The sequence below is a fragment of the Erithacus rubecula genome (assembly GCF_903797595.1).
Source record: "Erithacus rubecula genome assembly, chromosome: 9".
In the NCBI taxonomy this organism is placed as follows: domain Eukaryota; kingdom Metazoa; phylum Chordata; class Aves; order Passeriformes; family Muscicapidae; genus Erithacus; species Erithacus rubecula.
The window spans coordinates 28,438,179-28,465,689 of NC_136660.1; the positions used below are offsets into that span (position 1 = coordinate 28,438,179).

At 38.3% G+C, this 27,511-nt stretch overlaps 1 protein-coding gene across 1 annotated transcript; it reads left to right on the top strand.

Annotated features, from left to right (window-relative positions):
* Window positions 1–16,380: 16,380 nt before the first annotated feature.
* LOC306805374 (pancreatic lipase-related protein 2-like) lies at window positions 16,381–26,467 on the top strand (the record flags this gene model as incomplete). Its single annotated transcript, XM_079313095.1, has 11 exons — window positions 16,381–16,429; window positions 17,530–17,684; window positions 18,625–18,750; window positions 19,591–19,725; window positions 20,205–20,313; window positions 21,036–21,155; window positions 21,244–21,366; window positions 23,537–23,652; window positions 24,515–24,644; window positions 25,148–25,259; window positions 26,299–26,467. The coding sequence occupies 11 exons, from the start codon at window positions 16,381–16,383 to the stop codon at window positions 26,465–26,467; spliced, it is 1,344 nt and encodes a 447-aa protein (XP_079169221.1).
* Window positions 26,468–27,511: the final 1,044 nt, after the last annotated feature.

Genomic DNA, 27,511 nt, shown 5'->3' on the forward strand with positions numbered 1-27,511 from the left:
ACTGTCACCTCGAGTCACCCTGCTGGTATGTGTAGGGTTTGAATGTGCCATCAGCATGACACTGCCATCAGCAGGAAGTTTGTATTTCTTTTAATTTTTGACTAAAATTTTATCAGAGAGCATGATAGTCTATCACTTTGAGTTTTAAAACACCAGATGTGTTACACTATGCTATATACCCTCTAAATTTCTTCAACCAGACCTATACATTAATTCTCTTATTTTATCAGTTTCACTGTTCCTGTGGTCATTCCCACAAGCTGGTCACCCTGAATACCTGAGGATCTTATAAATTTCTGGGAAAATGTGAAATGGGAGCTGATTCCTTTTTTCCCACTTAATGCTTTGAGTATTTAAAGGCAATATCTATTTGTTTGGAAGAAACAGCTTCAAAGTGATCAATTTTACCTGTAAATAATTGATTATATAGTTGAAATTCCAGAAAAGAGTCTTTATAAATACTCAGCATATTTCCTGAGTCTTACTGGAACAGTAATTCCTTCTATTGTGACTTAATAAAATTCAAGGCAGTTTTGATGCCATGTCCTGGTGACAGAGGAGCCCATAGCCTCTATTTGACTTTCAAATAGAGAATTGCTGTTATTAATTCAATTAAATTTAATCTAGCAGGAACACAACAATGCCTAACCAGAAATCCATGTTCTAAGGAGGATTTAATATAATTTGGTACAAAATTAAGTTTCCTTAAACAAAACCTCCAAACATTTAAGTGCATCAAGATAATGCAGATAATCATAAAATAAACATTGAACAGCATATTATGTACAGTAAAGAGAAAGAAAGAAAACTCCTCTTGCATAATATCAGAATTTGACGTCTCTTAGATTCTTCAAACTGTGGTTCATAAGTTCCTTGTAACCTTGATTAAAATATTTGGATAATGAGGCTATTGGTCAAAGTGAGAAGAATTGTAAAAGAATGTTTCAGTGCCATCTAGTGGGTTTATCATGCTAATAAAAAAAGTTCCCTCGTGTATGACAATTTTTATTTTATAATCAAAAACCAATTATTGCTTCTGCTCTATGCTTCCTTTTTCTTCAGATTTGTACATAATGATATTGGACACATTACCATTAAAACATATGTGTTTATTGCTTTGAAGGCCAATCTGTTTCTATGCAAAAATAAACACCATGCAGGGTGGGAGTATACTGGGCTATATTTTGTGCAGGGAGGAGGCATCATACTCTAGGTCCAAGAGCAATAATCACCCTAGTGTGGAGGCAACCCTCCATCCTTTGGAAAGAAACAGCTTCAGCTTGAAGATGCCAAGAGTGGGGAGGTATCAGACCTCTTCTGACTAACCGGCATCTTGAAATTCATTTAATTGAGAATTTGAATGAGTTTGCTGTAGCTTCTCACCCTTGTTTTTCCTTATATATTCTTCTTTGAGGTAAAAAAGCCTTTCAGTAAATTTTCCATGTGTTAATACTTCTGTGCTACAAACAAGACTTACCTTTCAGAGTTCTTTTTGATATGCTTAACAAATTGCATTCATTCTGTCCTTCACAGTAAGCCTTTCCCCCCCCCCCCCCCCCCCCCCCCAGCATTCAGATAATCTTTGTGGCTTTCTTTTTACACCTTCTCCATTTCTTCCACTGTCAGAAACACTTGACACCTGACTTGTAAGCAATATTCTAGTACTGGCTTCGTCAATGCTTATATAAACAAAAAATCACCTCCCTACTCCTACACACTGTCTTCTGAATAGATTTACAGAATCATGTTAATCCTGTTTGCCTCACACATCACATTAGAAGTGTGTGTTTACTCAATTGTTCAAGATGATTTATAAGCACTTTTCAAAGTTGCTGTTTTCAAGGATACCATCCTCCCCTCCGTAGTTATAAATTTGATTTTTTTTTTTTTCAGACATACAGCTTAGTATGTGAATATATTAAAACAGAGCTAATTCATTAATTCATTCTGTTTACCAAACTATCTGTGTGTTACTCTGTGCAACTTCAGCATCAACATCTGTCATGCTGTCAACCTCTGTGTCATCTGTATATTTTATCTGTGGTGATTTCATGTCAGAATCAGGTTATACACAAGACTAGCATCAATTTCCTTTGAGCACTCATATTTAGGAAACAGAGTTTTAAACAGCCTCACTGGAGGATTATTTCTCATGGGCATTCTTTTTTCTAACTCATCAGTTTCAAACTGTAGGTGCTACAGAGGCAGCTATTTTAAATGAACAGTAGCTTCTTGTACTTGTTGGATGTCCTCTAGCAATTAAATCATATGGTATCAGCACAGTATGATTACATCTGTAATCTCTCAAAGATCTAAATCAAGCCTATTGATTGTATTCCTATAGTTTAAATTTTTGTCACCAAAATCCTCTGCCCTTTTCCACTATTTTAGCTGGATCATATCAGGTTAGCTATAAGTCCTTTTTAAATGCTCATAAATTATTCACAGCTTTTATGCTTCTGCAATTTCCTCAGCACTCCAAATTTCATCTCAAAAGCTGTTGGTGTATATGAAGTGCCTCGGCCAAATGTGCTTTCTTTATGGACATTCAGGTCTGTATAATCCAGATTTGATCATTCCAAGCAGATGCTAACTTTCCTCCTTACATATTAATGAATTCAGAGTAATTTATGCATTATTACCTTTTTTTGCAAACACAAGAGAGGAAAAATATACTGATGCCCTTTTTACATCCTTCTAAATAGATATAATACAAATCTCTCTGAGGAGTCCACTCAAAACTTGTGCCTGGGAGCACAGGCCAACATCTCAAAGAAAATTCACCTGCAGCTCTATGGCCATCAGTCACAACTTGTCAATTCTTTAAAGCTCCCAGGGTTAATCTATAGGCACACCTGCCTGCTATGGAAGCATGATAGAGAAAGCAAAATCAGAGCTACCACATTATAGAAAGGGCCACTGATGCATGGTGGGCAAACTGTGACACCACAGCTGATGCTCCTCTTAAAACACTCACTCTGTCAGAAAAAGGTAGATATGGCTTCTAGTGATAAACTTGCAATACTACTGCTTGTAATTATTCAATAAACTGATTCACGTTCTGCTCATATTTGAGTCCCTTCCAGTCTTGCTAAAACCCAATTATCCATAAAGCACCAAATTGTCTCTTTAAGCCTTGAACTAAGCTTTGAACACTTAGCTTTATATGTGGGCAAGGTCCCTTTGCCCAAATCACACTGGAATTCCAAAGTAGTGAATTTTCTCAGCTATTTATGTGCTTATAGGAAGATTGATCCATCTGGTCTCTATAGGTCTGACTTTCATTTGAAAGGGACACAAAACACAGGAGGTCTGAAAAAAATACCTGCTTATTGAATTAAAGTGTATGTAGTTTCCTCAGAGTTTAGTTAATCCATAACCAGAACTACTATGAATAGATTTTTTTCTTTATACAAAATAAGTATATATTCTATATTTAACAAGGATAAATACAGCTAGTATTACAGAAAGCATTTTTCAGAAAGTTCTGCTGAACACTAAGTTAATTCTCTATATATTTTTCCTATTGCTAGAGCATTAAAGTAAGGCTGAGGAATTAAACATAAAAAATAAAAAATATCAACTTGTGTAGCTTCTTTTAAAAAATTGTAATATCCAACTGTGACTGTAAAATAATTCATTGAGACAAATGAGGATTCCAATATAAAGAGAACTCAAACACCAAAGTCCCTTCTAAATGGACAATGGATTTGTGTGCTCTTTTTATATTATTATTATTTTAGGTATTATTACACAGCCACAGCAAGGAGCAACATTCCATTTTGCCCTTAAGAATTTTGTTTAAATAATTCCTGCATAATTTGAGAATGTCTATTGGAAATACCTTTTTAAAAAATATATTATTTCATGAAAGAAGTAGAATAGCATCAAAGTAATTGCAACTCATCAGGAATTTGCAACATCACCTGGGTAATCCATATTGTTCTGTGTTAAAACCAGAATGCTAATTCTTGTGAATTTAGAGATTTACTGGGATTTTACATACCACAACACACGAGATCAAGACAATCTACCCTCCTTTTCCAAATCACACTTCAAATATTAACAAGCTGTTTGTACAAAGCAACCACTGTTCATTCATACAAACCCACAGCTGCATAATTCAGCAGGGGTGTGGGTGTGTACTATTGTGCTGCAGAATGATTGCTATCTTCAAATTGCTATATACATGAGAGAAAATAGGCAGATAAAGCATGGAAGTCAGGGTACTATTTACAGAGGACTTGCAGGAAGAAAATCCATCGTGTTCTGTGTCTGTTTCTTTCATTAATATGGAGTTAATGTTACAGTCAATAAATACCTCAGATAGATTAATTATTCAGAGGAGCTTTAAATAAGAATGGCAGCAGACAGAGTAATGCTGCTGCATTGGAACAGGAATTGCACTAGGTGGTAGTGTGAACTTGCTCCTCATGACAAAGTGGTCCAGGATTAACAGTAATGGTTGTGATGATCCTTAAAAAAAATCTGCCACTTTCTGCAACCAGACATATTTTACTTAGGGAATGTTACTAAGCTGAATGGGGTAGCAGATACCAAGAAATGGCGAGATTTTTAAGAATGAACTTTCAAAAAAACCACACAAGTTCACTTTGTCTCATATTCATGCCTGTACATCTATAACCAAACATATATCTTATATCTTATTACTTCCTCAGTACTTAAAAATACACAAAAAGGAGAGTAAAACCACTATTCTTTTTTTCAAACTTAATCATTTTTTCACTCCTTCAGCAAGAGTTCTTCAATCTGAATTTTCTTATTTTGATCCCTTATTCAAGGGATGTTTTTTCCTGCCTGCCTTATCTACCTGTATCCTCAGCACCATCTTTCAGGCGCTTGTTTTTCCAATTTGCCTGCTAGAGAGGGTCTCCAAGTTCAGAAGAACACACCAGATTTTGAAAAGCTCCATGGTCACCAAAATGGCTCAAATTTTACCTCTGTGATGATGGCTCAGTTGCAGCACCCCCTTACAGCATTTCCCTTGGAGGCTTTACAGCTAAAATGCTCCATTAGAGCTCATTGCAAGCTCTCATATTTATTTATGGCAGCTGGAAGTGATCAGGTGCCTCATGGCACAAACCACAAAGCACCACAGAAGAGCTAAAAATCCCATTTCAGCCCCAGCAGGAAGAGCAAGAGGCTGATGGAGGCAGGACCAGGGATCACCTGCAGTGAGGCTCCAGCTGCCCTGGAAGAGCTGAGGGCACTGTTGTGATACCCAGCACAGGAACCTGAGCTCAGGAATGTTTTGCAGGTGATGTGTAGGAAGCAGAGAGGAGATGAGAGCAGCTGGGCTCCAGTTCTAGGAGTAGGAGTGGCTGAGGAGGAGGATGTACATCCACCACAGGAGAGGTGCACAAACAAAGCAAGGCTGGCACTGTTGGCTCAGCAGGGATTGGGGCGGTGCAAAGAGCACAACAAAGTTGTGAAACTAAATAAAGAGTTCTGTTAATTCACTTCCCTGAGGCAACCAGCCACTAAAAAATAAAAAATAAAAAAGCAAACCACTTCACTTTCACTGGAGGATATTGGATATAGAGCTGTTATCCATCTCTCTGTAACACTCAGAAATGTAACTCTGGCTCCTGCCTCTAACGATGCCATGACCAGTGAAAACACTCATTTAATCAGTGTATATTCCTTCTATTTTATAGCACAAAATAGCATAAATAAAAAAATAATAATAATAAAATATAGTGTGTATAATCATTCTCAAGTCTCCAGAGAAACTACCTCAATTACTAGACTACTTTAAAAAGTAAAAAATTTAAATTACTGTAAAATCCTTTTAATATAGTTGTCTCCAACTGTATCTTCAATGAAATTATTTGAACTAAAAGGTCAATTTTATGCTTCTCAGAAGACATTCAAGAAAATATAAGACATCAGATGTATTCAAATATCTTACTACTCCATGTCTGTTTTATTGCTGTGGAATTCAAAGTCCATAAGTAGAACTTTTAACACTCTTCAAAGATTCAAATAGCATAAATTGTAACTCTCTACCTGACAGAAGATACTGGAATATGTCAAGTTTTATGATCTCAAATGCACTGATACACCCTTATAACCTTATCCTGTTGTAAATTCTAATAACAACATGCAGCTGACATTGTAGATACATGGTTGCAGGCAAATACTGCCATCCATTCACCAAAACTCCCAGATTTTATTTTATTTCATTCATAGTGCCTCAGTAGAATGTGAATTCCACTAAACAGCACCAAGATGTTTTCAAGCAGTATCTGATTCACTATGGGAAAAGTGGTTTCTCACTGTGATTTCTGCAAGGAAGTAATTCATTGTTCTTTTATTCACTCATGGAGAGCAGGAAGATGCAGCTCAGCAAATACAAGAAAATTCAACCAGCTCTAACATTTGATGTATAGAGCACAGGTATAAACTAGAATAAATTTCACAGAAGGAATATCATGAAGCAGTAAATATGAAAGGACAAAAGCATCAAAATAGTTGTCATTTCTGCTTACTTTAAATCCTTTTAAGGGATGCTGCAGCATGGTTTTTCCTGGAGAATCCCTTGAGCTCCTGGCAGCTCTGGGGAGCAGCAATGACTGCTGTCAGCTCTCAGTCCTTGCTTGGTTCATCACTGCCAGCCTCTGTTTCCTGCAGCCCTCCCTCATTTCAGCTGCTGCCTGATCAGGATCAGGGTCATCCCCTTTGGTCTCTGTTCCTCTGGGTGTTGTGATGCAACTGGCAGTAAGGGTGATGGAAATGCTTTGGTGGAGTTAAAAGGTGCATACAAAACTGCCATCAGTTTCATTGCACTCTCTGTTGATTTCTGAGCTTTATTCTTCTGCATAAAATATCTACAGATGATTGTTGATCCCGTTCTGAGTAATAAAATGCTTGTACTGTTTTACAGTGCAACTACAACTCTAATCATACTTATTAGCTTCATAGGACATTGCAAGCACATTTTGAGACCCAGATATAAAGTTCAATTCAAGAGTTTCTTTCTCTGATTAATACATGCCTGTTATAATCTTTTATCATTTCTAAACCACCACGGAGTGTTGCAGTACTTCAAGCCCTTAGATACTATTTTGATATTAACATCTGATAATAAAAACTACTTGGAATTTATTTTAAAAAGATATTTTAAAGGCTTTTCCCTTTAGGCAGGTGGTGAATTGATCTGACAATGCCAGGGGTAGTAAAATGATGCTTCTGTGGCTGCCACAGCATCTCACAGGCAGAGCCCATGGAGTGCCATTGTGTCTCAGGTGTGGATCTCAGGCAAAGCAAACTCCAGAGGGAAGAACTGCTTACTTAGTTGTTCTTGCTCTAATTTAAGATTAGCTGCAAGTATCTTGGCATGATTCTTGTGCAGTGCCTGGCATTTTGCATTCCTGGTTCATGCAAGGCTTCCTAGGAGCACCAGTAATGGAAATGGATTGTAAAAGTAGAACATAGTCTCTGTGCTACCATCTTACTTCATTCATCCTGCCCTGAAATATCATCAGATGCTCTTTGATCTGAATACAGGAAATCACACCAAGTTTGCCCTACACCAGAGCAAGAGTGTTTTCAAGTTATCTCTTGATCTAATGTACAACAGGAAATGCAACCAGAAAAGTGATGTTCCTCGGAATTTACTTTCAATTCCACTGATAAAATGCCTGCATATATCAGTCTAATGGGATTAACTAATGAGACAAGCTGATAATTAATGCGTTGTTCAGAGGCTATGCTATTTTAAGGCAGTAATGAACAGCCCAGCAATGCAATGCAGGCTGTTTTTTTTTAGCTTGTGTTGAAGGACTGGGGAGGGATGATGCCCCACACAGCTCCCTGTCCCAGCTGAGTGCAGTGTGAAGGGGGTGGTGCAGGTTGGGTCTCACCCCTTGTACAATGACAGCATTGTCAGGGCACAGACCCCAGCCTGAGAACCAGAAAATGTTTCTTCCTGGGGCTGGTGGAGTAGATGAATCACCAGACATAATTAGGGACCAGTGTGTCTCTGTAAATCAACTGAAAATAGGAGTAGACAGAGATTCTGGTATTTACACATCCACCTGGCTGATTGTGGAAGGACACTTCAACTATTCAGGGAGCCCTCTAATAAAATGAGACCCTTACTCTTCTTACAAAGTAATCATTTTTTGAGATATGGTATTGTTCTTTATCAATTCTCTAGATGTATGTATTGCAGTTTGAGATACACAAACATTTATAGCACAGAAAAACAGAACTCAGGGACTGCTCTCTTTCCCATTTCAGGAACTGAAATGGACACTCCCCTCCTGCTCAGTGTCCTGAGGTTGTTCATTCTGTATTTTTTCTTTATGAATATGGTAGATGGAATGAATCATTAATGAAAGAAATAAGTTTATCTTATAATGAAATACCAAATATGCCACTTTTTGGTATCCCATTTGATGGATGGTATCCCATCCCAGACTTTTTGGCCTTTGTGAATGACAATCTTGCAAGTGCTGCTTGCAGATGGGGAGAGCTGTAATTGCTTCTGTTTGAGACCCAGAGCTCTCTGTAATCAGCATTTACACAATGGAGAGGAGGATTGTGCAAATCTTGAAAACACATACCTACTCTCTGTCTCTCTGTCTATGGATTCTGTGCTTCCCTGAAGACAATTCTCTCTTCTATCACTTGAATGACTTAATTTCAATGGCATTAAAAAGTATGTCCAGTAAATATATTATTTGTGTATCACACAGAGTGCAGCAAGCAAATTAAAAGGCACCTATGTACACAGTGCATAAGAATTTAAAATTCCCATTATTAAATTTCTGCTGTCTGAAGAGTACTGCTGCAGGATAAGAGAAAAGTTTCAATATGAAATCCTTCTGGGATAAATGGAGAAATGCTGAGAAAAAATTTAAAGGCAAAACCAAGGAATCCTGAAACAACTTTCTTACTGTATTAAAACTTCATGCATGTGAATCTGCTTCTAGTTATTATAAAAGCAGTATCATACTAAAAAGACTATAAAGGCCTTTATCTTCCATATTGCCTTAACTCTGTGTTATAACTTGCAGATTAATAAAGAAAAAGTATTAGCTTATGCCACCTGGTAAATTTGCTGTTTTAAAGCAAACAGAGAATTATTACTTAAAGAAGAGACATCAGGTACATGAAGAAAAATCCCTTTGATGTGCGTTTTCAAGCCTGGCAGGAAGTTTTTCAGAGCAAAAAAAGAGCTGGTTTTCTCAGAACCCATGAAACTGCCAGTGATGAGAATGGCCTTTGATTTCTTGTCCAAGTGCTGCATCTTATTGGGGCAGGCTCTGATGTCCAGATCAGATCTGGAAGCAGTGGAGCAAGCTATCTGCAGCCCCCTTACTTTTTATTACCTCTGATGCAGGTTCTGACTGCTTTTCACACAACCCCCAGGATTTTGGCACTCCCTGGCTCCAAAGCCTGGCTAACAGCATGCTGCCATCCCAAATCAGTGTTCAAAGCTCCCCTTGCCATTTGACAGCCCAGGTGTCATTTCTGTCTCACCTCTGGCAGCTGTCAATAATTCTACTTTGATAATTAGTTGTTTTTCATTGCTCTCAACGAAATTTAACTGCAGTCTAGCTGGTAGTAACAGAAAGCAGATGACAGTTGCTGAAAACACACACATACATAGAGAATAACTAGTATTGTAAATTCCCAGAATAATCAGTTCTTCCACCTTGCACACACCAGCATTGCTCAAATCACTTCATGCTTAGCAGCTCCACAGCATGTCACATTGATGTTACAATGCACTTTAGGAGGGTGATGAAATAGCCACTTCTTTTCATAAGATATTAGTGTTGAATAATCCCAAAACAGGCACAGCTCCTTGAAGAATCAAGACCTGCATGCTGCAATCACCTACAGGTGATGTGCTCACAAACCACCCACCTGGTTTTCAGATGCAGGAAGTCCACACAGAAACCAGCCCTAAAGCTTTTCACTCTCCAGATGCTCACCCTGAGCATTTAGTGCCTGTCCAGCTACAGATCACTAAAATATCACTGAAATATGACATTTTCAGACATTTGCATGCACTCAGATTCAGCTATATACACCTTGAAACAGCTACATAACCCTGAAATCAATAGTGCAGAGCAGCCTTGTACCCTTGCTTGTTGAAAACAATGACAATCACTTCAGATCACTTAAGAAGAGGCTGGGTTGGACTCACATTGTGAAATACTCCAGTTAAACTTATTAAGTCTAATTGGTGTGGTTATGTTGAGTGCTGTGCTGGTTGCAACATCCCACTCCCACATTCCTTAGCTTTAAATGACTTCATGCATTGCAGCCCTGCCTCATAACTCTCATTTAGGGACACCATTTTAAAAGCTTTCCCTGTTCATCATAAATTTTTTCTAAAATTTATTTTTTAGAAGCTATGTTTCTTAACTTTAAAGCCAAAAGGCTTAAAGTCAAAATGATGATGCTCAATTTTTCTGAAGTTATTTTGAATGTGATATTGATTTAACTGGCTAGCAAAATAAGTGGATGTCATCCTGTAGCTTTCTCATTACTTTATTTACAGAAAGATGCTATAAACTTTTCATCAGTCTACACTGTATTAGCTGGCCTCTCTCTAAGGAGTTTTGCAAGACCTTCCAAAAATAGCAGGGGTGAAGGTAGTGCTTCATTAAAACCAGCCTACTGATTTAATTCCAGTAGTGGCCAAAAAATCCATAAAATTCTGATAGAATTCTTAAATTATACTAAGCACCCAAGTTGTCTGAAGAAACAAAAGTACTCAAAAGCAAAACAGAGAATCCCTCTTGTTTACAGTTAGTCTTGTTGCTCTCAGGAAATATGACAAAAGAATATTCTCTGCCTTTTGTTCAGAGAGTGGCAAAGCCAGTGAGAGGCACCAAGCACTTTGGAAGCCATCCCTGTGCTGCTTCTCTTTCTGCCAGCATTGCCAGGAGTTCCTCTGAGGAAGAAATCTCTAAATCACACCTCCAAACTGAAACCTCCTTCCCAGGCACGAGACAAATGAGGCACAAACACAAACCTGTGGTCACAGGTGGAGAGGATACCACAAAACAACACAGTGTTTTTATGAAAGCATTACATTGACACACCACAAGTAGTTAAGAACATATTTACAGCAGCACAGATATAACAGTGCCCTGATGGAAACTTCCTGTGATAGACTGAAGTTAGAGGGAATGTGATGGAACAGAACCAGCATCTGCAAAATTAAACCATTAAACCCACAAACACCAGGCCCCATATCACATCAAAGGTGTGGTATGGAACCATCTGGGGTTTTTGTTATGTGTTTCTATTTAATAGTGGCTAACAGCTTGTGTAAATTAGTATAATTTCTTACTTTCATCTTTTGCACTGTAATTTACTAATTTACATCCCAAAAAATTAGATCAATCCACATAGTGCCCTTAGGCCTTAAAATACCTTGCTGAGGGAGATTTAAAATTTTCTGTTTATGTCATATTCCTTAGGTCTCTATTTTGTACTTTTTAATTCGATATTTTCCTCAGAATATGCACTGAGCACCAGAGTGTTCTATCACAGAAAATTATGACCAGCTAATTCACCTGGAATCTTTTTGATGAAAACTAAGGCATAACTGCAAGAATAAATATATATTCTTTATTACAATACAAACTTCATATCTTACCATGTGTAAATCAGAAAAAGACTTGGGCTTATGTGAAAGTTAAAAATAAGTCATGCAACAACTGTTAGTTTAGATGGTATTAAAATACAAAATAAATAGAACTTAACATTTGGTACTCTTTCTTTAGAAGATATAAATACTTTAGAAGTATTTTATTCTATGAATCTCCCCATTAGGATTGGCATCAATAAAAGTATTAGAAGCTGGATCATAATAAAAGCAGAGCAGATATAAAGAATAACAATCCCTTCATATCTTTTTCAGCAGCCAACCAGACTGGAAAGAATAGAAAAATACTTGCTGGTATTTAAGATTTTTAAAATTCATATCTATTACAACCAAAGGTGACTTTTACATTGCCATTAGTATCTATGATATTCACACATTATTCATACATCCAAAACTGAATTATACACCCTGCAATGTGCATAAATAGGCAGGTCCCTGCCCAGAAAATGTCTCTAGATCAAGACTTGGCAGTGGTGAAATTAAAAATAAAAGAAATGGAAAAAAAAAAATAAATAAACAGCCCTGAACAATAACTTGCCTGAATTATCCCCATTAGGTCATTTCTCAATTGTAGGATATTATATGCACTGTACCTCATCATGTAAGATGATTACAGATGTTGGAAAAGTAGAGAGATTTTAGGAGAGAATACACAAAGCTGTGTTTTAGCTGCAGAAAGAACCTTCTTCCACATTTGGCCACTTCATCCCTCAGGAAAACACATTCATTGATAAAACTTCAGGACAGAAGGAATGTTCCTTGCTGGTTTTGGTAATGGAGAGCAAAATGCTAATGTCCACCCTGCCCAGCCTGATGGAACAAACAATCATTTTCCCATGTTGGCATATAATAGGAAAACAGAAGTCAGTCAAGAGCAGACATGAAGGTGTGAATGTCATCTATGAAAAGAAGGACATTGTGGAGAAGGCAGACATAAAATGCTTTGTTCATTTCCTTCCAGCCTAGGAACAGGGGGCATGAAATGAAGCTGGCACTGCACAGCAGGAGAAAAGGAAAGGAGATGATTCTCATCACAGCTGCAATTACAAAGTGCTTGGTGCAGGATGCTGGGTGTGCTGGAGCTGTGCATCAGCTCAGGGCCAGCTTGGACAAGCTCATGGGTGAGAATTCTCAGGCACTTCTAAGGGATGGAGAGTCAGCATTTTGCTGCTCACTGCTTCCTACCAGGTGCAGCAGTTAACCCCATTAAAGTGCAAAGATTTCTAGAAGCCAACACAGAAGTGCTGACGTCTGACAATGCTGCTGAGCTGTGAGCTTTCCTGGTATTAGCAAACTAGCATAGAAAAGCCATTTCATGCCTGTCAGCTGCAGTAAATCCTCTGACAAATTTGTTCCAAATATGAGGATACCTTGTTCTCCCAGTAACCTTGTCCTAAACACTGGAGGAGAGCTGTGATGTCTTGGCTGCTGAAAGGCAGCAAGAACATCACTAAATAATCACTTTTTGTGTTTTGAGAAAAACCTAGGTAAGTTAAACTTTATTTGATGCTCAATATTGTCTGGAATTGATCTGTAAAAATTGCACAGCCCACATTTACACCGGGGATGTGAGACAGCAATCTTAGGTAAAATCAAAAACCCTTTAATATTTTGTTGTTTAAATTTTAACTTGGCAAAGTCACTGAATCCTGTGAGTGATCTGAGATCTGCACCACCAGATTGCAGCTGAGCCCATGGTGCAGCAGAGGGTTCAGGTATGGTTTGGGACTACAATAGCAGGTTTGAGAAAGGCTTCTTAATGTTTTGAGTTATTCACATTTCTTCAAGCTCTCCTGAGAAGATAGACATTAAAATACACTGCATAGGTAAAATATATGAATTCAAATTATTCAAGAATAATTTATTGAATCAACTAGATTCATTTAAAAGTTTGGGCAACCTGTTTGTGCAGTAAACTTTCCTTCTGAAGTGTGAAGAAATGAGAATAGAATGAAGTGAGGGTTTGGTCCAATACAATAGATAATAGAATTAAATCAGCAGGTAAGATCAGATACTAATTTTCTGTGGGGTCCTTAAATTCTAATGAATCAGCCTCTTTGTCTATGAATTGTTGATGATGTTAGAAAACAAGCATTAAGTACTTTCAAATGTAATGCTATATCAGAGATCTGATACCACATATCACAGTTCTGAGTTCTATTAACCATCACTGAACCCAGTTTTGACCAGGATGACCTAGGAAACTTGGAAGCAGATTTTTTTGTGTCAGCATCTTTTAAACATTTCTTCATTTTTATTTACTTTAATTCTGTGGGTAACTTGTTAACTGATCAATTAGCAACCCAAATACAGACTTTAATTATGTGAGCAAAGGATAACTCAATATTAATGTGACTAATTCAACACTTTACTGGACTAACTTAGTCTTGAAGAGATGAATAGGAACTCCCTGAACTCCATACTAACCTTGATTCTTAATTTTCTATTAGGTACTCAGAGTTGGAACATATATTTGCTTCTGTGATATACAGCTTTTATTTTAAAAAAGGAAAACCTTGAAAATGCTTTTGTACCGAGCATTTTTAAGAATCACTTTAACCCAGTTCATATTTGTGTGTGCAAGATATGGAATAACTCATCAGTCAGTGGAAGGGATTATACCAAAAGGGAGTCTCCCCTTTCTGCACTGGAGGTGTCAGTAGTCACCCTTATACATAAAGGGTTTAACACTAAAATGTGGAGATGCAGGTTTCTCATTTGTGTCTACACAGAATTATAGAATCACTTAGGTTGGAGAAGCCCCACATACACAGACTGGAACAAAGATTTCTAGGAAAGTCTGATCAGAAACTTGAACATAATAGTGTAACAACAATATAGTGCTATGTGAAATGACATCATTATCAAAACACTAAAAAATAAAATTACTGCAATTAATACGATTTAATTATAAAGGTTCATGGTGATTGAATGTGGTGACAATCTGCCCCAGGAACTATTCTCCTCTCTTTAAAAGCATTTCTGTCACCTTTTCAAAGAAAAGTCAGGTAATTCATCCAGTAGCAAAATTAGAGATAAGAGATCTACAAGATGAACAAATAGCAAGTGACAGATGAAGCCATTTCATTTCTTAAATAATTTTTCATACTTCTTTTTGAGTTTTCTCAAGTGACAGTTTGAACCCTGCCAACATATGCTAGCTCATCCCAAAACACCTTGTTGATGTCTTCACGTTGCAACCGTAGACTTAAGATATCAAACACAGATTTGAAAATTTTGCCTAAGACAGGAAGTTATTTAAGACAGGGATCAGTTCCAGGAAGGACAGTTTTGCTGCTAAAACTGTAGTAGAATGCTACAGGAAAGGATGGGTGAGATGTCCAGTGACAATCTCAATTCAGCATCGCACCAAGATGAGCACCACTGATCCTCAAAGGCCTTGTGCTTGTTCAGCGCTTAAAATCACACTTCCCAACAATTTTTAGCTTGAAAAAAAAAAAAAAAAAGTAAGAAATGGAGGACAATAACAGCCTGTTTGAAACTTTGCATTAAGTGGGTGGAGTCATGCAGCAACTGGTCAGACCTGGTTGCTGTTATCTTGGATGAAGGCTGACAGAAGGAGATCTCTCTGGCATTGCCCAACACAGCTGCAGCTGGGAATCCAAGCATTGTGGAGCAGCAGAGGGTGAGCATCCCTCTGCCACGTGCCCTTGGAGGGCAGGCACAGAGCTGTCCTGCTTCTCTCCAGGCTGCTCAAAGAGCTTCTGCAAGGTTTGCCACCAGCAACGGAGAGGTGGATGCTGAGAACTTGCTCTGAGCCTTGCCAAGGTAAAATGGGATGCACTGGAGCCAAGAATGTCTAAGGAACTGAAATTAGGATCATGATGGTGAGGGGCAGGGTATTTGGTGAGCAGCTGGAGGAGAGGAGATGGAAGCAGGATGTGCTTGAGCCTGCACTTGGTTTCACAGGGATGAACTCTTTGCTCCTAACAGTGTATTGTGGACTTCAGGGGACTGGGAAGGCTGGTCAGGATGGGGATGCAGGCTCTGCCTGTGCAGCACTGGTTGGATGATCTGGGCATGACATTAGATATTTTAAGAATTATCTATTTTCCTTTCAAGATGAGTTGCTCATGGTAGTGGTGAGACTGTACTTAAAAGACTTTCCCTGCCTCACCTTGGAGTAAATGATGGATTCCATTTACCCCTGTGCTTATCTATCAGCTGGTGATTAACTGACCAGGCAGATGAGGGCTGATAAGCATGCATGGCTGATAGCAACAATCAAAATGAGTTTTAAAGACCATCTGTATGATTAATAAGCACAAATTAAGTTTGTTCTTGGGGTGTTTTTAAGTGCAATCATTGATGGCAGCTCTGTGAGTAAGTTTTCTGTGAAATCTTAGGACAAACTTCAGTCTGTAATATGTTGTTGCAAACCCTGTAAGAATTTAATTTGCATGCCCATAAACTGCAGCTCTACAGAGAAAAAAAGTTTCTGTTTGTCAAGGGGACAGGAAGATGATCTTTAAGGATTCCTGAAGGATAGCCTGATTCTGCAAAATCTCCATGGCAAACAGAAATAATCCCAAAGCCATTTTCTTGAAACCTATTTTTGAGGTAGAGTTGGATTTTTTGGATCTAACTCAGTAAATGATGGAAGTATTAGGTTTTGAGGGGTTTTAATAGGTTAAGGGAACCCTTAGGTTAAATTCCAGATTCTAATTTCAGTTATGTTTGAATTGTGTTCTTATTCACTTCAGATGCTTGCAGTATGGATCACTACTCTTTTTCTTCTCAATGCAGCCAGAGGTGAGACATATAATGACTAAAACCTATAATGAATAAAAATCATGTGCAGGTTACACCAGGGTATCTATATATTCTAGAAAAAACCTGTTAATTGGAATGGATTTGACATCATTCTTCGTTAGGACCACTGAGTCCTGTCTTGTCTTTCCCACATTTAACTCATTGCTTTTTAAATCTGTAAAGGTTTTTACAGCTAGCAAAGAGAATGGGAATCAGAAAGATATTTTTATATGTAAATTGATACTGAAATTCTTCCAGAACATTTTCCCCCCTACTCAGCCTCAATTTACTCATGGTAGATACAGCCCTGGTAATGAGAGCCCACTCTTCACAGAGCTATGCAGAGAACAAAAAAACAGTCTTGGTCCAAAATACCTCTTTAATGACAGGAAATAATAGAATTTTTAATACCAATAAAAATGGGATTTCACAACTGCTGTGCTACAACAGTGTGGAAGGATGACAATTAATGGCAACACCTGCATGTCATATTTGCACCATTACTGTATTAAAGGCACATTAGAAATTATGAAACCAGTCCTTCAGACAGACCACACTTCCTGAGGCTGTGCTTTGCTCTAAGCATCCACTCAAATTCCATTTTATTGCTTCCTCTAAAATTTTATGGTGATGAAAAAAAAGGGGGAGATGTTTAATGTCTGTTATGGAGCAACCAGAAGTATGTATTTTAATGTATTAGTTTCTTTTTGCTCCTTCATGAACTGTTGCACAAGTGTGCAAGAAATAACAATTTAGATAATCCCTGCAGTTTAGGACTGATTTAAAGGACTACTCTGTACTGACAGCAAAAGCTGGTTGCTTCCCTGGATCAAGATTTAATTGTCTTTTTAAGGGCTGTGTTAATAACATGTTTGACCAAACACATCCTGAGTTCTCCAGGCTGAGCTCCAGGCTCTGTTTGCAGCAGGAAGTTCTCCTGAAGCTCAAGTTCTTGCTACAAGCACCCAAGCAAACTGAAAAATGCCCAGAAGTGCCATCCTAATCCAAATCAGGCTTGTGAAAACTCTGTCCTTCCAGCTTATTGTACAGAACCTGTGACATTCCCAGAACACTAATATATTTTTCTTTGTGCACCCCAGGAAGGGAAGTTTGCTACAAAAGGCTTGGGTGCTTTTCAGACAGCCCCCCATGGGCTGGGATCCCAGGGAGACAACTGGCAGGCTTGCCCAGCTCTCCAGATGCTGTGAACACAAATTTCCTTCTTTACACCAGAGATAACAGGGTGAAATACCAAGTAAGAAAATGCTTTGTTTTTAAATACTGACATTGTACAATACATTCAATAGGGACAGCTTCTTTTCTCACATATTTTTTTCTCATAAAACCCCTAGGAGAGCCTCCAATTCTATATTAGACACATGATAATTTTCCTCCATCTTTTTTCCTTTTTCCTCATTTCAGCTCTCTGAAGAGTCTGAAGGTATATTTACAACAGTCCTCTAACACAAGTTATTACAGGCAAAAGGCTCCAGAATTAAGAGGTTTTATATAAATGGCAGTCACAATCAGCAGATGTGTTTATTAAGTCACTTCAGAACAAGTCCAACTCCTCCAGCTGAGAGGGCCTATGAGGTTTCAACGAATCAGTCTTTCACTGATGCTGAGATGTCAGCTAATTAGTGCATGACATTTTTTTTTTAAGTCAACAAAACCATAACAAAAAAAAATATGTAAGAGCTAGTACTCAGAATTTCTTCTAAAGAAAATAATGTCTTCTTTCTCAATACACACCAACCTCTGTAAGCCTGATGAGTTTTCCCATACAATAAAATGAAGCAATGAAGGTCTTATCTTCAAAGGAAAAAAGAAAGAAAAGTAGGTATAGTTTCAAAGTTAACCACATAATACCTTTCACAAGATGCGATCTTTGCATTGCTATGGCCAAGTTTGATAAAATCTTGTACTTACATAGCATGTTGTACAGTATATCACAAAGCATTGTGCAAAAGATGCCAGTATCATTAGTTCAATTAACCAGGGAAAGTGAAGCATTTGTTGAAGTGATTAATTGATCTCCCCTTGAAAGGCAGTTTGGGAATGGGAAATAAGACCCATCTCTTCCCTGTCTGAGCTATGCCCTAACCATTGGGGTACTCTGCCCTTTGTCAAAATGTGCAGTGGGATGGAACAGTAACACTCTTGTGTTTGTTGGCTGTTTGGTTTTTTTGGCACAGAAAATTTCAGCTACAAATCCTTCAACCATAAAAGCCTCGAATTTCCGAGCAGACAGGAAAACCCGTTTCATTATCCACGGCCACCTTGCAGGAGCAGATCTCCCCTGGATAACAAGCATATGCAGGGTAGGTACAGCTATTGGTTGACAGTCACTTTGCTTGTGTTTGAAAGGCTAAATATCCACATCTGGCTTAAAATTCCCATGTAGAATTCACACCTCTGTTCTCTTGTTAATTCAGGGGATATTTAAGGAACACAAAAGTCAGAATGAAGCCCAGTTCCACTTGACCACTGTCTTGTTCCTGGTTATGAGCGTAGTGCACTTCAGCCTTCTACTGAATGACCCTTTGCTGCATTCACCTCCACAGAGAAAACTATAATAAATTGATTTTTCAATTCCTTGCCAATAATAAAGGGAGAAAAAAGGGTGAGTTTTATCACCTCAGAAAAGGTCACAATAAACGTGTCAGTTTGAGTGACACATTTGATCTAATAAAAGCAAAAGGCTTTGTTCAGCACATTGGTTTCATTCTACTCTGGCACATTTCAAAAATGAAATTGTTTCAGAATAAAAAATAAAATCAGAAAGTTCTGTTGCCAGAAGTGTCTAAATAGAAAAGCACAGATTTGAGAATACTTGTAGATGATCCAAACATAAACAATTTGAAGAATAAAGCTTGCACCTATTTTGGTAACAGAGGTACTGTCATTAAGAGAAGTTGGTACCTTAGAGCCAACCAAGGCATCTAGAATGGAAAAAAAAAGCTGAAGGAAGCTTGTGAGTGTCCTCTAATCACTGGTTCCACTCTGCCTCCTTGTGTTGATCTTCAGCACCAGTAGAAATTACTAAAGATGTGTCATCGCCGGTCACACAAACAAAACAAAATATAATTTACACATGCCCTGCTACAATTGTAATTAGTGCCTGTTTCCTTCCTCCCTGTTGTTTTGCTGTTCCCCACCAGTTCCTGTTCCACTCTGAAGACGTGAACTGCATTTTGACAGACTGGAGGGGCGGCTCCAGTGGTCTGTACACGGACGCCGTCAACAACGTGCGCATTGTGGGGGCCGAGCTGGAGTACCTGGTGAACTTCCTGGAGGTAAAGAGAACCCCTGGAAAGTGCACAGCACACCTGCTAAAGGTCATGCTCAGAGTGGCACACTTAGGTTTGATCCAACAGAGCCAGGAAGAACAAGAAGTACCCAGTAAAGCAGGTCCAAATATTCAAACGGGCTCTAACCCCACACAAATGAAAATAGCTGATGTAGTGTCGTAACTGATTTTGAAAAATTAGCATGATTTTGAGCAGTTCAAAAGGTTTGAAAATCTGAAATGAGAAATTAAATCCCCTAGATTTAGTGTATCAGGATAAGATGGTGAATAGCCATGAACACCCTGAAAATGAAGAGGGGTGGTGAACTGCTTCTCTTTAGGTAGAGATCCCATCACCCAGGCACCTGGACACTCATCTCCATTTCCCAGTGATCTCGCCCTGTCCTGGCTCTGCACAGGGACATGCTGCAGTGTCACTGGCTTCTATATCCACTGTTTTCTTCTCCTTTCCATAAACCTTCACAGAAAGACTATGGCTACTCTCCTGCCAACATCCATTTCATTGGCCACAGCCTTGGAGCACACGTTGCAGGGGAGGCAGGGAGGAGGAAACCTGGCATTGGAAGAATAACAGGTACTGCAGTTATTTCAGCTGATAAAACTTTGTATTTTCACACAACTTAAGAGAAGTGAAGAATCACTGCTGCTTTATAAACATACAATACACAATGCAAGTGCTGGTTTGTCATAATTAACAGAGTCCAGCCAGGATGGTGGCACACAAGTCATGACACAGTCACACATTGCTTTCTTTTAAAAACTCACTATTTTCTGCTTTCCTTGTCCCCCAAACAGTTCTTTTCTCTGCATAGACACTGCTTTGTCTGAGCCATGCACACAGTGAGCAGTCACACCAGCAATTCAGGGAAACAAGGATCAGAGCTGTGTTTATCTCTGAAGAGGCCTCACTGACACTGTAGTGAAGGGATACCAAGATATTCTGCAAATAGACTTCCTGCCAAATAAAAATTCATAAATAAATCTACATGCTTAGAGTAACTTATGAAGATTTCATAATTTTCAATAAAATGACAGAAAAACCTCCAACAAACCAAATCTCTTCTTTATATCATTGTTCCTAAAAGTAAGCCAAGCAGCCATCAGCATTTTACTGTGCTGCAATGCCTTCAGTTAGCTTCCTATTAATACTCTGCCTGTTTTTCTGGCTGTGGACTACAAAATGGATTTTTATATGTAAAGACAGAAATGTAATCACATATATAGCATGCACAACCTTCATGTGATGATATAAATATAGTGTCATTTACTCAATCAGGTATATCTCCATTCATTTAGGTCTGGATCCAGCTGGGCCCCTTTTCCAGTACACTCCCACAATGGTGAGACTGGATCCTTCAGATGCAAAATTTGTTGATATAATTCATACTCATGCTGGTCATCTTTTCTTTGACTTTGGTAAGTTTTCATTTAAAGGCTTCCATTGGCACACAGTTGGCTACAGAGCACCTGAGAGTGATGTGTCAGCACCCCTTATGCATTTCAGCTCCAGGGATTCTTCAGCCCTGTGGCCACCTGGATTTTTACCCAAATGGTGGGAGGAAGATGCCAGGATGCAACCAGCTTCGTGTACCTCCTGCAACTCAGGATATCAATGACCTGATGAGAGGTAAATATATTTTAAAGAAGTAACCTGTCATCCTAACCTACAGTTAGAAACAAAGGCTGGGATAAGGTAAGACCTTTACACAGCTCAGATTTGGGATAAGGAGACACTGCTCAAAAATGGAACTTTTAAAACTACCTCTGAAATACCCTCCAGTTTTCTTTTGTACTGACCAAGGAAAATTATAGATGAAAACTTCAGTTAAAGCATGCAGAATTGTGCATCACAAGCTTTCTAAGAGCCTGCCACTGTGCTCAGTGGGAATTCCTCCCATGAAGGACTGGCAAAATTTCATTCATGGATAATCCAAATATGAGTATTTTAAAATCTGAGCTCTCCTTTTCCCTAGGAAGATATCACTCCCAATATTACTGGGATTCATCCGTGCCACCAAGCTTTAGTCTCTTCAAAGGGAACAGCCCAAGGTTAGAAATATAAAAGATGATAAAATGGCTGCTCCATTAGTAGTTCTTCAAAGAAAGCTGGGCAGTTAATCAGAATTACCCTGGGATCCAGTACAATAGATCCACAAAATCCTGTCTTCTGGTTCTAACCTACCGAAATGAGAACATCTGTTATTCACAGCTAAACTTTTTGAAATCCCTACCACTAGTTAAATAATTTGCTTTCAAAAATGCTCTCCCTTACAGCTGGTTGAGAACTTAGTAACGAAGAGAACTGAAAGCTGGCTGTGCTCAAAGTCACTTGGAACAAAAACACTTTCAAATTGGAATGCATAAAAATGTCTGCATTTAAATTAAAAAAAAAATTAAATACTTTCCAGAGACATTTCACAAGGCTCTTTGCAATGTTTTGTCATGAAAGAGAAACTCAACTCTATTGAACACGAGCAGATGGAGATGGTTGTTCAAGCAGCTCTTAAAAATAGAGACAGCCTTAACTCCCTCCTCTTGGTTAAACCTTACTTTGTTTGGTAACCTCTCTTTTATGTGCTAATGTTTACATTTCTGAAGTGTTTTTATGTACAAAGTGCTTTAGAAATAATATTTAGTGACTTTTTCTCTACAGTTTTTGATGCAGTGGAAAGACTACAGTTGTTAAGTCAATTTGCCACTGACATAAATTGAGCCAGCTGTAAGAGATGAGGGTTTAAAAGCACAAAGTCTCCTGAATTAAAGAAGGAGCTACAAAGAAAACACTCAGGAAGCCTCGAGGATGCAGATTATTTTCAAGAAAAACAGACAAGTACTTTTCAGAGAGACTTTAGCTTGGAATTTCTTTTCTTTCCTTATGGAAAGAACAATATGTCAGCTGGTCAACACCAATTGGTCTATCTTAAAGATGCATAAATATTGCCATTAGGCAAAATTTTGATTTCTCTACAAACTGTGCTAGCTTGCAACTACTTCAGTGCCTCCTAGACTTCCCCCACCATGCACTGAAGTGGAATAGAGCCCATTCTTATACAAACAACTTAACTTTACTATATTGTGTTTTGATATAGGAGTGACCTCGGAATCAAGGAAGACAACATTTGCTAGAAGGGATGTGGAAATATAACCCAAATGGCACTTTCTTCTTTCCTTACTGGCTGCTTATAAATTTCAGCCTGATGGGGAAAAGTACTTGTTTCAAAGAGTTCTGACAAAATCAAGGGCACACTGCCAATTATCCTGCTTTTCAGAGGATTTCACAGAATTGCTATCAAATGACTGCAGATTTTCCAGTGCTTAAAACACCAAAAGCCACTGAATTTAAAATAATTGCTAAAATTACCTTTAATTCTAGAAATTAGTGGAAACTGTGATTTTACAGAATACCATGTTGTGATAACTGTAAGAAAAGGAAAACTTCATTGTAAGTACTGTATGCTTTACAAAAACTGTATTCCAGTCTTTGAAATATCCAAGGGGAATACTCCCAAATGCTTCTTGTTTCACCTTGGTGCATCTCTACCTATGTTACAATCTACCTTTTTCCAACAGAAAAAAAAAAATATATATGTAGGCATAAGTACCTTTTCTTACTACAAAACCAAATAAATTTTTTTCAATCATTGTTATTTGTTTTACCTGAGACATCACTATATGTGCAAGTGCTTTTGAGGAAAAGAGACCCCAAAATGTTTCTTTGGCATGGACTTTATGTTCATGTATTGCTTTAATCCCTTTTTACACGTTGGATTTTTTGTTGTTTGTTTTTTTTTTCCCAGCATACAGATCTTTTGGATGTGGACATAAAAGAAGTCTCAGGTATTATGCTGAGAGCATCATCACTCCAAATGGATTTGTTGGGTATCAGTGTGACACATACCGAGAGTTTGTATTGGTAAGTCCCAAATCTGGATTCATCTGAGGTCCTGGAGCCCTGCCCTTCTTCTTTTAATAATTTCTGGGACAACCTCTACACTTGGGATATGGGCACAGGGGCACATTCAGAACCACTGACTCCATTCAGACCATTCCAAACCCAAGCAACTTCACAATAGAGAAGTGATGATGATCATTTACCCTTATTTTCATCAAATGCACAAATAGCCAAAGGTCCACAAATACCAGTTTGAACAGAACCTCCCACATATCAAAATTGAACTACATAAATATAGCAATGCTGTTTTTTCTGACTGCAATTAATCTGCATTCATGCTTATCTTTTTTTGCCTTTTTAAAATGGAGGTCAAGGTCTTGATCTGATTGTTTGATCTGTGTAGGTAGATCTAATTAATTAATTAACAAGTATTTTTACCATATGAGTGAGATATCCATGGAAACATGGTTATCCATCCTATAACTAGCAGAAAACCTTCCAGTGGACCCTATGAAAGGTGAATATATTACCTGGATTTTACAGATCAGGTAGCAAGGCACAATATTTTTTATGGTATTTACTTATGGCCTCTGCAAGACCACAGGAAATTAGACCAGATTTCCAACCTGTTTCTTTCTGATTTTCAACAAGATGAAATAATCTGACTGATCCCCTGATCTCCTTTTTTAACTACAATGATAAATACTGAAGATATGATCTGAACTAAGAAGCAAAAACCTTTTAAAAGCCATCCAACCAACCAACCAAAAAAAAAAAAAAAAAAAAAGGAAAAAAGCTAAAATACCCTAATTTCCTAAAATTTAAGAAGTATGAAATTGAAATAGATGATGTCTTATAACACACATTTTTATTTTCCCCCCAGGGAGACTGCTTTCCATGTCCAGAAAAAGGATGCCCACTGATGGGTCATTATGCTGATAAGTTTGTACATAAAACTGATAAAGAACAGCAAAAGGTTTATTTGAACACAGGGCCCTCCCCTCCATATGCTCGTAAGTGCTCATTTTGTGCTGTATTCTAAAATGGCAATGAATTAATGGGAAAAAGGACTTTACACTTCTGCAGAGCTGCTGGAGTTATTGAGTTGCACTCAATAAAACATCTAGAATTTTAGGTACATGCAGTACCATCATTATTTGGGAAAGCTCAGATAATTGGAAAAACAGATCAAATGATGCTCATCTTTGAGTTAAACTTGGTTATTACATGCTGGCTTCAAAAATTCTATAAAGCTGAAACTGGGAGGAATTTTATGCTGGAAGTGCATAATTTCAAATTTTAAAAATGTTCTATTGCTTTTATTGGCAAAAGTTTATAAAACTGGGAAACAGGAAAATTAATGAATGAACTGTAATTTATCATAGCTATTTTTTGCTTTTAAGTGCATTTGTGCAATCCTTTTCTCTCTCTTAGAGACCCTGAAACATAAAAGAAATTTAACCCTTACGAAAGAAATCTCCTTACAGCTGTAATCCATTTGATTTTGCTTTCCAAGGCTGGAGAAAAGAAATACATGTCAAAGTGTGTGCTACAGGAACCATGAAGGGAAATATAGATGTAGCCTTGACTGGAACTAATGGGTTCAGGAAAAAATATACCATTGACAAGTAAGTTTTTAATGTGGCTGTGGAAAACGTGGCTGTGTCACTGTTATCACATAGAATTTACACAAAGCTATTTTTACTTTTTTTTTCTGTGTGGTCTGTGATTTATTCTGGTAATGAAAGTAGCTGATAAGTGATTGAAGTTCTCTGTGCTGCAGACTGTGGTGAAATTCTTTTTGCTGGTCCCTCTTGCATTTTCTTTTTCTTCCTTTTGTTTTCCGAGGTTGATGTTAGCACAGCAAAGTGGGCAAGAGCTCTGTGGCTGCTGCTGGAATCAAACATGATTTGGTGATCTCTGAGAAGACAAAGAGCTCAGTGATGCACAGTCATCTCATTATCCCCTCCTCTGGGGAATATGTGAATAAGAAAGTTGCAGCTTGCCCATGAGCTGTGCTAGAATATGGGATTCCTCTCCACTCAGCCTGGCCTTTTCCAGTAAATGTGAATTTAAATCTCAGCAAACAGATGCTGGTCAGCACCCCAGCTTCAGAATTACAAAACCAACCTCCTCTGTGTTTGAACACAGCCATTGCTGGTCTCTACCAGGAGAACCTGGTTAAAAATACAATATATAAATATGCAGTGTATAAGTACACTGAAGCAATAAACCCTCAGATAATTTCAATGCTAATGTCACATTGCAATGTGTGTTCTGTTAGAGTGGAAAGTGATAGCAGAGAAGGCACAAATTTAACCTATAATTTTCATTTTCCTTCATGGTTGACAGCAACCAGAAACATTGAGAGAACTTTTTTACTTGGATTTATTTTGTAGATAGATCTTACTTTTCAAAAGAAATGTATAGAATAAATCATGGAAGTACTTTCAAAGGCAGTGCTAACTAATATGTGTTTTCATCCTGAAAGGCACAGGAATTTCAGCAAATATATTTAAAATTTCATAAAATTCTAACACTAGTATTCAAAGCCCCAACTCCCATGGCATCCCCCAGCTCATCTCCCTCCCTGCCTGTAGTCAAGCTTTCTTTTCCCCCTCATTGTGTAGAACACTGAGCATCACTTCTGTGCTTTTCTTTTGGCAGGGGAACTTTCAAATCAGGCAACACATACTTGAACTACATTGATACAGAAATTTCTGGGAACATTTCAAAAGTTGAATTTCTCTGGAAAAAGCATGCAGGTCATGTAGAGAGAGGTTGCATGGGAGCTGAAGAAGTCAGAATAATATCTGGGGAAAATGGAAATACGTAAGTACATAATGCAATCATGTAAAGGTAGAAGTTTTTCTCCTAAATTGCAGTTTCATGTGCCCAGCTCTCCATTAGCACACAGAAACAGCTCTGCAGAGTTCAGCACTGTACCTGCCTGGGCTGGGTATTTCAGGGTATTTCATGCTGAAATGATGACCTGAGGGGCCTGGAAGCCACTGGTACCTGCAGGACATTAGATACACTTTTGGAACATAATCTCTTGTTTAGTTTTTAACCAAAATTGATCCAGTTTATAGGTCCACCCCACTCTGCCATGTAAACCAAAGCGTGGTAAGTGGGAAAAATGGATGGAGCAATTAATTCCACAGCACTCCTGTCCCAAATGAAAATACTAAGGGAACCTGATCAAAAAGGCAAACACATCCTAAAAGTTAATAATCAGTCATGAACTAGTAAGTCTTAAAAAAAAAAAAGAAAATTGATAACACACCCTCTGTGTTCTCAGTCTACTGGAACTTAAGCTTTGGCCTAACAGGGTTTATATTGATTATGCTGGCTAGATGCTATGAAAATGTCCCATTTCATGACAAATATTTCCTCAGACTGTCCCTGCCTTCCCAGGTCTGTGTTCTGTGGGTGTGGAACAGTGCAGCCCAGCAGCTGGCAAGCCCTGGCTCTTTGCTGAGGGCCAGGAACACCTGGAGCTCTGCAGCAACCCTCAGCAGCTGGAGGAGGACACTGCAGCAGCAGCAGCAAAGGGTTAACGAGGCTCCCTCACTGACTGAGAAATTTCCCCAGCCCTCTATAAAAGCTCAATTTGTGAGCTGTCACCTTTTCTCCATGCAGGACAGCTACACTCCTGTGAGCTATGGTTACCAGGACAGAAAACACATTTGTTACTCACAACCAGCTGGGGCTCTTTTCTGTACCTGAAACTGGCATCTTCTGTATCAAAACTGTTGTACTACTGAGGAACTTGGATTTTCTGGCAGCCTCCAATAAGAAACTATTCTCTCTTCAACGGTGAACCTGAATTTTCTACCTCTACTCCACCTTTGTGACAATGCTGAAGTCAAACTTGAGT